The sequence below is a fragment of the Montipora capricornis genome, chromosome 12 (assembly GCF_036669925.1).
Source record: "Montipora capricornis isolate CH-2021 chromosome 12, ASM3666992v2, whole genome shotgun sequence".
Taxonomy (NCBI): Eukaryota; Metazoa; Cnidaria; class Anthozoa; order Scleractinia; family Acroporidae; genus Montipora; species Montipora capricornis.
In genome coordinates, this window is record NC_090894.1 from 23,594,976 (window position 1) to 23,607,475 (window position 12,500).

General features: G+C 41.0%; 1 protein-coding gene across 2 annotated transcripts in view; it reads right to left on the reverse strand.

Annotated features, from left to right (window-relative positions):
- Nucleotides 1–405: 405 nt before the first annotated feature.
- The window catches only part of LOC138026730 (ATP-dependent RNA helicase TDRD9-like), a 53,443-nt gene continuing 41,348 nt past the window's right edge, over nucleotides 406–12,500 (reverse strand). For both annotated transcript variants that reach the window (XM_068874182.1, XM_068874181.1), the window contains exons 33-40: nucleotides 11,321–11,391; nucleotides 9,046–9,174; nucleotides 8,099–8,176; nucleotides 6,428–6,566; nucleotides 4,829–4,944; nucleotides 4,540–4,606; nucleotides 2,209–2,387; nucleotides 406–1,136 (exon numbers count right to left, since the gene is read on the reverse strand). In XM_068874182.1, coding sequence (XP_068730283.1) covers nucleotides 1,004–1,136; nucleotides 2,209–2,387; nucleotides 4,540–4,606; nucleotides 4,829–4,944; nucleotides 6,428–6,566; nucleotides 8,099–8,176; nucleotides 9,046–9,174; nucleotides 11,321–11,391 — 912 coding nt within the window. In that variant the 3' untranslated portion in view covers nucleotides 406–1,003. The remainder of the gene's footprint in view (nucleotides 1,137–2,208; nucleotides 2,388–4,539; nucleotides 4,607–4,828; nucleotides 4,945–6,427; nucleotides 6,567–8,098; nucleotides 8,177–9,045; nucleotides 9,175–11,320; nucleotides 11,392–12,500) is intronic.

Consider the following 12,500-nt stretch of genomic DNA (forward strand, 5'->3'; position numbering starts at 1 on the left):
TTAAAATAAAATAAAAGAAAAAAAATGTTCTAGTAAAAAGTTGAAGCTGGGAATATTTTCTTTGAGTTAACCAAGACTTCCACCAAATTTGGCTAAAAAAAAAGGAAAACACTGCTCCATTTGCGGCATATTGTGGTTAATAGGGAGCTTAAGCACGCGCGTTTTTTAGACGTGGACGGCAACCGGAAGTGGGCTGTTTTCTGTTTTAACTTGTCTTTACACAGCCACATTTACATTGCTAAGTATCTTTTCTCCATTAAAGATGATAAGTATAAAAATCTGGGAGACACCACTGTCCTAGCACGCGAAATGTTCTCTTCCGGTTGCCGTCTGCGTCTCAAAAACGCGCATGCTTAAGCTCCCTAATTCTTGTGTTATAACAGTACGTCCAACATACGCAATACAAGAGCACAAAAGGACAGATTTATTAGACAAGAAACAACAAGAACAACAACAAGAAAATGGCTCGAAAAACATAATCCTGGGAAAATGTAATTCGCAAATCCTCTACAAACAGCCATAACAATCTACGTCAATGTTCCTTTTAAAGCCATTGCAAATAACATTAATTTCATCATCACGACGCTATTCATAAAATTCATTCTTGCCAACGTCGTCATCACTATCACCACTCCACCATTGTCACCATCATTGTTACCATCATTGTCACCATCCTACCAACATTGTCACCATCATGAAGGACATCGTTAACGCCATTGCCAACGCCGATGCTTCCAGCGTTGTATTCTCACACCTTCGTTTTCGTTACCTTTTCCCACGTGTTGGTTTCACAATACCAATGTCATTCACCTAAACTATTCCCTCTGTTCTAGCACCCGCGACCACACAATAAACAAATGTTCAGTAACAGCCCTGGACCAACACTTTGGCCGAATGTTGATAAGCGATTCACTCAAAACCAAGTTCCCGCAAACGTAACTCAGTAAAATGAAACAATCTCTCCAAACTGTAACCGTGAGAGTATTGCACTGACGGTGTGATTTCAACTGTTATACAGATGATACTCTAAGTCCCTGTGGGTGTGGCTTCTAAGGTGAATTGATACACCTCTGGGATGTCGGCATTGCACCATGCACAAGGGACAAACTACCTCTTGTGTAAACAGCTCTGATGACCTGAAAATAAGGAAATAAAAAGTCTCAAGTTACCAAGTTTGCCCTGTGAGAATATCTCAGAGGTACAAGATACATCACACAGGAATACTAGCCACATCAGGGCTACACTTCAGCCCAGGATTCCCGAAAAAATTGTTATAAATGAAAAAATTCGGAATTGGCCGTGAAAATTCTCGAGATCTCGAGTGCAGGTATTCGTCGACTAAATCGAAATCGAACTGGACATGACGCGTTTTGAAGAACAGGAGAAAAAGGGAATCCGAAAAAACACCCTCTCCGACGGCAAGGTAGAGAACCAACAACACGAGGCTTGTATGACGCCGGGATGAGAGAATAAAACACAGGAAACAATGCACTCATCTATAAACCCCTTCTCACAATCGCTAATCCCTTAGCCCCGCTTCAGGATTGAAGTATAGGAAATCGTATGAAAGTTCTGAAACATCACGAGTGACCATAAATCACGAAATGCAAGGGCAATCGCCCATTTCCGAGTTGCTGCATGTCTCAGTTTCAAAACGAGTCCTGGTACACAACCATTCAAATTTAAATGAGTTGCGTATTCTTATGCAAATCAAACTCATTTCCCGTACAATAGTTGAGCACCAAGACTCACTTCGAAACCGAGACTAACAGCAACTCGGAAATGACCCATTTCATGCGATTTTTTTAAAATTATATACTCAACAAAATCACTTCATCGCTTTGTTTCCATAGCAACTTCCGTATTGCACTCTATAACCCATTTATGCATTCGTCATTGACCAATCAGAAATGCGATATTTTGTTGAGTGTGAATGCTGACCAAAAAATGCTACCTTATCTCTCAAGATTTTGAAGTTTGTAATGGCGGACCATTAAATAGTAAAATTCCAGTTAAAATAAACAGGTGTCTTTTTTCAATTAAGGCTTCAGACTTGGGTGACTTGAAATCCAAGGAAAAAAGAAGAATTGATTTATTTTGTGGTCGTAGTAATTACCACTTTAATATCCCCTACCATGGCCAACCCGAGATGAAAGGACTTCAACCCCACCCATTCTCCATCCATCAAAGACGACCCGCCTACTTTACCTTCCTTCCAAGCTTCTTAACCATTCCGCTTTCTCCATCATCTCAGCCTTTTTCACTCTGGCTTCGTCGTCCTCGTCAAGCGGCCTGTTAGAGATGGCAATGCCCTGATGCAGAGTATATAGAGCGCAGTCTGCTCCACTCTTGTCTTTCTCTGGTTCCATCTTGTACGCTGGGTCGATCTGCGATATTGTCACCAAACAAGTTAGTCTCGTCTCTGCGGCTATGTTTAACTACATCGGGTTTTGGTTTTTGTACAACTGTGTTATTATGACCACGACAATTCTCGATTTCTACATGACGTCACGGCCGCCATGTTGGAGCCCCTAAACAAAGAAACAGCGGCCATGTTGGAGCCCCGACCAAATCCTCCAGGAATTTAACTTTATTATTATGCAAAAAATTTCGATGAAAAACATGGCTGTTGATCACGTGAGTGAAAACCAACAATAGAATGAGTACGCTGAACAGATACACAGACTCTTGGTCCCTAACAAAGGATCGTGCGCCGAAATACGCTACACAATGGTCAACCGCCCGAGATGTTAAGCTAATTGGAGCTGGTCATTTGTGACAGCGAGTTTGTATGGCACCCCTTCAGAATCATAGATCTTAAATTCCCTACTCACTCTTACAACCCGGTGACGTAGACGTGTAGTGAGTTAGCACTTATAAAGTGCACTACCACAATAATTGATCGTAACGCCTTATTACAAGCATTATGGGATTAAAATGCGGACAAACACCGCAAAAATGTGTTTTGGTCCGCATATTAATTCCGTAATGCTTTAGGCACTAAATCGTCACGTCAATTGAAAAGAGTGCTATTAATCTCCCTAAGATTCTAGTGTTAAGAGCAAAAACTGTGTGAACAAACAATCAATTGCTCAATCTGTTGCGCGGGTTAATTAGTTAAGTCTTGAAACTTTAGCTCGAGCAAGTAACGGAAATAACAATACGAATACCAATGCTAATGCTAATACTGATAGGGAGCTTAAGATCTACGACGACAACGTGGGCGACAACGCCACAAAGCAATGATATCATTGGTTAACAGAGCACGTGCACGCGCAGGCGCAGTAAGGATTTTAGCTCATTTATATTTTTCACTACTCTACATAACGACGACGTAAAATCACGAAATTTTAGGTTTTAACGACAACGTGAGAATGAAGAAGAGAATCTTTCATTCTTTATTTTCAGTCTGAAACCGCTCGTACCAAGTTATTTTTTAGGATACTTCGCCCACATTGTAGGACATGAACGAGATGGAATAATCGCCAAAGACTTATACTAGAGCAAACTTTTCTTTTGAGGTGATGTTTTCGTCGACGTCATCGTTTGACGACGACGTCATCGTACTATACGACGTCGTCGTACTATACGATGCCGACGACGACGACGACGACGACTACTACTACTACTACTACTAATAAACTTTATTGAATTATCAACTGTATTTAGCGCTGTGGAACTAATTAGGGACACTGAACAGAAATCAAATCAAATCAAATCAAACAACTAGAGCGGTTTTCAACTGAGTGTCGAAAGTAATTAGCGAATTGCTTTAGTTTTGCATTACTTCACTCAGTGATTGGTTCAAAGTTCTCGCGCCACTTTTTCAACCAATCAGAAGTGAAACCAAAACCAAAACCAATCGTGGCTCGTGCGTGCACATTTTCCCACGCTTTGTGTCGGCTGCGTGTAATTACTTATAGAGTTTCAATGATTGGTTTACTGAATTGTCTCCGTCCTTTTTGATTGGCCAAAGTAATTAAAAAAGGTAAAGTAACTTTATTTAACGTCGGTAGTTCCTTCAGCTACGAAGCTGGTATCAATGGAAGCCGACGGTGCGCTCTTTACCCCCCTCCCTCTGTCAGTGCTCCGTTTTACGGGTATTTAAAGCTATAGCTACACGGATCAGAGGAAAGTCGAAACTGACGTTTAAGTCACCGAGGAACGAACCGGAGACCTCTCGCTCCGAAAGTCGCGCACTAGCCATCTGAGCCACGACTGCTCCTATTACTTTGGTTTTGGTTTTACGGCACTCGATTGAAACTCGTTCTATCAAATCGTAGGTTGGTTTTTGAAGAGAGTGGAAAACCGGCGCGCCCGGAGAAAAACTTCTCGGTGCAGAGTAGAGAAGCAACAAACTTAACTCACATGTGACGCCAAGTCTGGGAATCGAACCATACTGTACCACGTTGGTGGGAGGCGAGTGCTCTCACCACTGCGCCATCCCTTCTCCCCTCAAAAAAGCAAAGAGAAATCTACTCTGCACCATCGAAGATAACATTGCTATTCAAGCAAAAAAGAACTTGTTGCGTCATTTACCTGGTTCCAACGACATGGCCTGGGAAACGCCCACGGCTTCTTGGTTTCTCGATGTTTTAACACAAGACTGCACAAACAAAAACAAAGAAGTCCCCTGTGTTAGAGCATGGCCTCGTTTTGGACGGAGGTATCTCTCACTATCCTTACTGATTTTAAACTGCATCGAAGTACGCAGCACGGACAACGTCCCCAAAGAACACTGTACAAATTAGTCCTGCGTGGAATGACTGAATGTAAATGTGTAAATGTAAGCATTTATTATACAACCGTCACTTCATTACGAACGTACTTTGTGATCATTCGTCTGCTAGAGTTTTGAATTCTTTCCACGGCTGGCGTCCCCCACCCTGCTACGTCTTCCTCGCTTTGTAGCGCCATGTTGATGGCAGTACGCACCGAATTGATCTGTTGAACAAAGGAGGAAACAAACAAGGTGAGACCATTCAAATACAATTACCGGAACGTTTTTTTTTGGTGGTTTTTAGTTGATACTTCACTTTCATTTCTTAGTTGGAATCCTTCGGAGTGAGCGAAAAAGATCATAAGGGAGTACTTTCGTATAAATGCCTTCATCGTGCTGTGGAAACTGGATCTTTTTAGGGAATCTTGTTTACATTTAGTTTCATTAACATACACACAAGGCATCATGCTATTCCCAATTTTTTTTCAAAAGGTAAAAGAACTTATAAAAGTTAGTTAAGTAGAGCGATTTTCAATTGAGTGTCGTAAACCAAAACCAAAGTAATTACTTTAGCCAATCAGAAAGGACGGAGACAATCCGGTAAACCAATCAAAACTCGAAGTAATTACACGTAGCCGACACAAAACGCGAGAAAATGTGCACGCGCGAGCCACGATTGGTTTTGGTTTCACTTCTGATTGGTTGAAAAAGTGGCGCGAGAACTTTGAACCAATCACTGAGTGAAGTAATCATAAACCAAAGCAATTTGCTAATTACTTTCGACACTCAGTTGAAAACTGCTCTATCCAATTTTAGCCATTTTAGCTTTGATAAGGAGCCAGTTATTAGCCATCAAAAACTGATAAATTCATGGGCAGCAAAGGCGCTAATGATCCCATACATTCTTCGTAAACTTTTCAATTTTCAAAGCATCATTGCTCAGATCTTACCTGGAATATCGAGTTCAATTTTTCAGAGATAGCTCATTATGCAATGCACTTTCAATATTCAAAGCAAAGATTCCCCTATTATGCTTTTATTTTGAAGAAGTAAGTGAAATTCTGTGCTTATCCTGATCTGTTCTTCATGAACTAATGCTGCACGGTGGCTAAAGAAGTAGTTTTAAAATGACAACTGGATTATTACAGCTGGGAATAATTATTTAGCATGTTAAAAGGCCGTTTACACGACAGAGAAATTTGGTCCGGACCCGCCAAAAAAGCGGTACGGACCCATAACTTTTGTAAAGAAACACTGGAGTTTCTACAGGGCCATAAAGGCCGTTTACACGACAGAAAAATCGGGGTACGGAGCCGTCAAAAAAGCGGTACGGACTCATAACTTTTGTAAAGAAACACTGGAGTTTCTGCAGGGCCATAGGCGCCTATGGCCCTGTGGAAACTCCAGTGTTTCTTTACAAAAGTTATGGGTCCGTACCGCTTTTTTGAGGGGTCCGGACCCAAATTTCTCTGTCGTGTAAACGGCCTTTAAGTCCATCATAACTCTCACAACGTTAACGTTTAAAACGTTGAATTGACAAGTATTTTACGTCACTGAGCACATTTAAGTCCTCGAATGACGATTTAGTTTTGTAGTAAGACACTGACATACTGTTACGAATCCCGCAACCTGATTGCCTCAATTGCTCACTATGAAAAACAAGGCACGTTGTTCAAGCTCCCTTGCAAAGCACTATTCATTCCATACCAGAATTAGGTCATCCTGCGTGATTTCCACCTCAAACACAAGTTCACTGTCATGATCTGGCAGAAGTGCCTGCCCTGTGTTGGGATCGTACCCCAGACCAACCAATGCCCCTGTGTACTTCCTTTTTTCGGGATCAGTTCTGAAGAAGGGAGTAAAATGTTTTAGAAAAGACCAAGAGACAAAGCGAGAACTTAACCCTTTCACCCTTAAACCGGCCATACTTAGTATTTTACTCTGTCTAACGCCAGAGTATTCTACTCTGTCTAACGCCAGACGATTTTACTCGTCAATGGGGAACCCCCAGGAGTCAATGGGTTAAGGCCTAAGAAAACGATAAACGTTGAACGATCCAACAAGTTACATGTTCAAAATCATGGGGCAGCTAAACGATATCAAACATTCTTTCAACACGCTTGACCAAACATAAGACACACATATTATGGCACAGCTGCCTGGCGCCAAGCCGCTGAAACTTAAAAGAATAAAATTTTACTTTTACAAAAACGCGCACTTTGCTTTATCTATGGACTGGAATACAGGGCCCACACTAAATCGTCATTTATTTCCGCAAGCATCTTATCAGTTAAGTTATACGTCAAAACTGTAGCTCCCTTATCCATGACATGTCTTCTGGTATTGCTTCCTTTCAATTATCTAACCTTTTTACCCTCGGCAACTTCACACATAATATAAGGTTTTCTAACGTTGGCAATTTATATGTTAACAAATTAAGGCTTAACCAACAACTTTATTCATTTGCTAGATTTGGCCCAAGACTGTGGAATTCCCTTCCACATAATTTGCGCTCCTTACTAAAAAGTCCACACTCATGCACTTTTATTTAGATAACTTAAGAGTGAAGATGGCTGTCCTCCTAACAAACTATTGTTGCTAAGATAACTGCAGGATTTGTGGAACAAAATTAATTAATACTAGCTTCCTAATTTTTTAAATAAATATTTTGGTGTCGTTTTTGTCATTTTTCTTTCTTCTTTTACGATCAAACATTATATTTTCCTTCGGTTATTGCTCACATGCGCAAGTTTAATAATTCCAATTACGGCTATTACTGTACCCGTGTTTGTAATAATTGTATTATTATTTTTTTAAATTATAATTGCCATTTGTAGTTAGAATAATTTCTTTGAAGTAATTTAATTCAACGTTTGCAAAGTATTATACTATTTATTTTTACTCCCACCAGACTCGATTAGCGATGCTACTTTTGGGTGGGACTTGTATCAGTAAATCATTATTTGTCGTTATAATATTGTTCATTGTATTATTTGTAATGGTGTGAAAATCAATAAAATGATGATGATGATGATGATGATGAGATGTGTTTAAGTTGTCTATGTTAACGATTCAATTTGTAGTCACAATGCCCGTGCACGCGTGGAACAAGTCGGTTGAGAATGTCCAAACAAAGAAAAACACACATCTTGGCATTTGAGAATGAAAGAAATGTTGGACGATGTTTGATAAAATGTTTGATGCTGCATGAAACATATTCTAACGTCATCCAACACGTTGAATGGTCATCAAACACGGTGACCAAACGCTAAAATGTTGGTTCACCCAACAAGTTTGATCGTCCAACATTTATCGTTTGGCCGAGCCTTCAGATCAGAACCTTCCTACCAAGAAACGCAAATGACCAAACTTCTGTACCTCAATTCAGCAAATGGAGCAAAGAGAAGCGACACGATCGGCAACAGGCCGTGTATGTTTGGCATCAAGGTTGTATCCCTGAAAAATAAAGAGGTGGAACACATTGACCATTTTTAAAAACAGAGAGACGAAGTAATCGTCAAGTTGGGATTTTGTATCAAGAACTAACATCCATTGAGCGCTTCTTCGAAGGTACACTTAAGTCAATGGTTCATCTCACTTGTGCCTGTACATACATACATACTTTATAATTGACCGCTCCCCATAGGGGCTTCTCAGGGCCAATGAACGAAACGACAGAACACAACAACAACTGGTAAGAATCCCACCTGGCCGGAGGCAAACCAGTTGGCTATTTACAAGTGCAGCCGAGAAATTGAACTAGGAACTACCAGGAACAAATTCAACGAGTTGTCAGAACTCCAGATCTCGAGGCAAGCGCCCTAAATACTGGGCCACACTGCTTCCTGTCTTTCTACGAGATCAATTTGACAGATGCACAGTTACCGTTTGCCCAAGTTCGTCCCACACGAATTATGCATAACGTCTTTACGCAAGACAAATTAACGGACGACCACTGTTCTCACCAATGTGGTAAACTTCCGTGAAATGAAGTCGTAGGCATGGAAACGATATAAATTGAGATACTAGTATGTAACCTACCTCGGTATAATTGCTCAGATGATAGAGCAAGTGCGCAATCGCACGGTCATGGGTTCGAGTCCCGTGCAAGCCTGGATTCCCAAAACCTAAATGCTAATTCTCCTTGCTGTTCGCCATACAATGCTCCTATTGCCAGTTATGGGAATTTGAGGATACATTTGAACAATAACGCTTATAGGTGATAAATTTCTCTATTCTCATCACCTGTCTGCTTGACAATGCACTGATCTTGCAAGGAGAAAATATATATCAATCAGTCTTGACAGTGAATTAGAGAATATTACCTTGCAACCACTGTTGAACCAGTCGTGTTTATACCAATATTGGCCGCCACTAGAAATCTCTGATGAGAGTCCTGGGGCTGATCATTCAAAATGACACTGTTGACCGAGCCTTGTTCGATTCGAACAGATCTGTAATTCAACAGCAAGGAATAAAAAGGGATTGCTTTCAAAGGACAGAGGATAGCCCTTTTGGTAAAAGAAGTTGCAGAGGCAGCGAGAAGCTCAAAAGATAGCCACGGTTTGTAAGCTCAGATTCTCGCAAATCAACGCCATTTCACAGTCGTGTGTTCGGCTTTCTTATCAGGTAAGTAAACCAATATCGGATGTAATATTTTCGTGAAACCAACCTCTTCCCTTTCTCTGTGAAAATACAAATTTGTTTGGACTAGAATATCACGTTTTACGCACTTATGTCCATTAAATAACAATTAACAATCAGACCCGTAGCCCTTGCGGGCTACGGGTCAATAGCCCATCAAGAGGCGAAGCCGAATGGGCTATTGACCCGTGGCCCTTGAGGGCGAAGGGTCTAATTGTTTAAGTATCACCCAACTAGTCGGACAGAAAAGGCAATAATAAAGTTAACAAATGCAAGTTGATGAAATATTTATTTGGGAATAAAACTAAAGAAAGCGTCACGCTTTTCGCTACTCGAGGACTATTACTACTAGTCCTCTAGTAGCGTAGCCAATCAAAATGCAGGATTTGCATTAGTCCACTAGTTGGGTGATACTAATGGACCTTAATCACACAGCGGCCATGTTGAGTCCCAAGGGATTGAAAACTTTTGTTTTTCCCACCGAAACTCGTTCCCAAACATTTCAACTCGAGGCTCGGGGTACAAAATTTATTGTCTATGGCCAATATGGCCGCCGCGCGAATAAGGGCCATGAGATGCACGCCCAAATTTTTTGACATCCAACACGAAGTGTCCCTTTAAGTCATTTGTTGTCACAAAGCTTCGAGCTGTGTTGTTTAAATACAATTCTGAGGTAATGGGACTATGTCACGAAAAATGATGTAGCACATAACGTAGAACGGCGGGTTTAAAACACAGGTCACATTCCACAGGTCATTCGTTGCAGGTCATTGTTTTACCTTTTCGAAAGTAACCCAAAACCCTCAATTTGGCTAACCCTAGGCCAAAGGCTGGATTTTAGGCCTTAGGGTTAGCCAAATTGAGGGATTTGGGTTACTTTCAAAAAGGTAAAACAATAGACCATCTACATAAATGGCGGCCCAAATTTGAATAACAATACTAGATACAACCTTAGCCTCACATTCATGAGAAAAATCCTTTGTCTTGAAACATAAACACGAGGCTAAGGATGTGTCAAGTATTGGTATTCAAATTTGGGCGCCATTTATGCAAAGGGTCTATAAACTGCAACGAGTGACCTGTGGAATGTGACCTGTGTTTTAGACCCGCCGAACGTAGAATGAAACATTGCAATAACCACTTAAAACTGTCGAACCACATAAAAGAAATACAGCAAAAGGAAAAAAAACCACTGATGGACACAAATGGACAAGATTGAAACGGACTGCATTTGGGTAATCTTGAAAAAAGTCGGCCCGACGTTTTTCAAGTTTATGGCAAATCATGAATCGCCTGGATAAAGGACGTTTTTGCTCAGAATCATCTTGTTTGTGATGTAACGATAATTTTATCAGTAAAGAAATTCCACATTACCATTTTCGAGTTTTAAAAGCGTGATTGACTAAAAATTCAACCTAAACACACTAAAATAACGTGACATAGCCCCTTTAACGTTAAAAGAAAGGAAAGCAAAGGAAAGGAACTCTATTTAAGTGTCTAATCTTCTAGCAATGGAGCACTAATTGGGGACACTGTAAGTTCAAATTAACAAATCAACGCAAATCAAATCAAATTCTGGTTTTTGAGGAGAGGGGAAAACCGGAGTACCCGAAGAATAACCTCTCGGTGCAGAGTAGAGAACCAACAAACTCAACCCACCCCTGGTCAGAGTTTTTCTCGGTCCTTGTGTGGGCCCATTTCCATTAGTAGGGCTAACGCTCACATGGTTCATATGGGGCACTTCACATTACACTCTAATCAGTTAAGTCTGTTCACATAGTACGCCAAGTCTGGGAATCGAACTCGGGCCACATTGGTGGGAGGCGAGTGCTCTCACCATTGTGCCATCCCTGTTGAATAGCGAGTAGAGACGAGTAATTGGTCAAACTACACCGTGACAAAATTTTAATGCATTGCCCTGACATTGCTCCTTTTGAGTCGTATACGTCACTGTACCTTAGTCTTCCTATGGATGTCATGCTGTAGAAGCTCATTTCAATTGGGCTTTCTGGTCCTCGAAGAGTCACCTATTCACAAGAACACATACCGAGGTTCAGATGCCATGATTTCACTTAGGGGGTGTTTACATGATACCGGGGCGACTTTCGTCCCGACGGGAGTTCACTCCGGTTCCCTCTTGTGGCTCTGCATTCATTTTAATGATACCAACAGAAAAGGTGATACCGGAACGAGCCATGCCGGCGCGAGTTTACCCCGAATTCTGTACCGGAGAGTTGAATTTCATTTCGGTAAGAAATCTCGCAACGGTATCACGCAAACGGAGAAAAACCACCCGTTTTGGTATGAAATAGGCCCGTCGGTGCACTGGAACGGGTAGCGCATGCGCAAATTTCGTCAATCTATTCACATATGTATTTAATCAGTTTCAAGTGTGCATTCATGAAAACAAGATATGAAATCACGTAGGCATTATGTAAACACGATATGAAATCAAGTACTCATCCCGGTATGGTACTTGCACTGGGGCGAGTTTTCTCATGTAAACAGCCCTGTATTCTAAGTTCAACAATGGCTACTGTTGGTAGCAGCTGTCTCTCAAAGGAGTCAGCGTGCTATGATTGACCAATTTAATGGGCCGTATTCTACAGAACGGTTCGCTAAATTTTGATGCAAACAGTTTTTAGCAAGTCATGTTGTTTAAGTCATGTTGAAACCATTTGAATCTTGCAAGCAACTATTTCCAAAAGGCCAAAGAGATGTATTCAGAGATTCGCTTTTCAGATTTTAACGCCTGCCAATCATTTGTGGCAACTGAACATTCCGCTTGACTTCAACTAGTTTCCTTCCCCGCAGACCTTCTTACCTGAGAGTTATAATAAATATTTTACTAGCCTCGTTTTCTCGGTCCGTACCGTACGCTAAGGCTCCTCCTTTTTTTCCCGTTGACTTCACTTACAGTACGAACCTCGAACTTGGTTAGTAAGAGGTATTTATATCAGTTCCTGTTTTTAAGCCTTAAGTCATTGTTTCTGTTGTTACTCTTTTGTTTTCGGTTTCATAGAAACGCCAATCACAATGCACCTGGCCACACCTACCTTAAGAGTAGCGATCCTCTATAAATCCAGATCTGGTTACTTAAAAGTGTGCACTATTAGCTTTCTCAGCAAACTTCTTA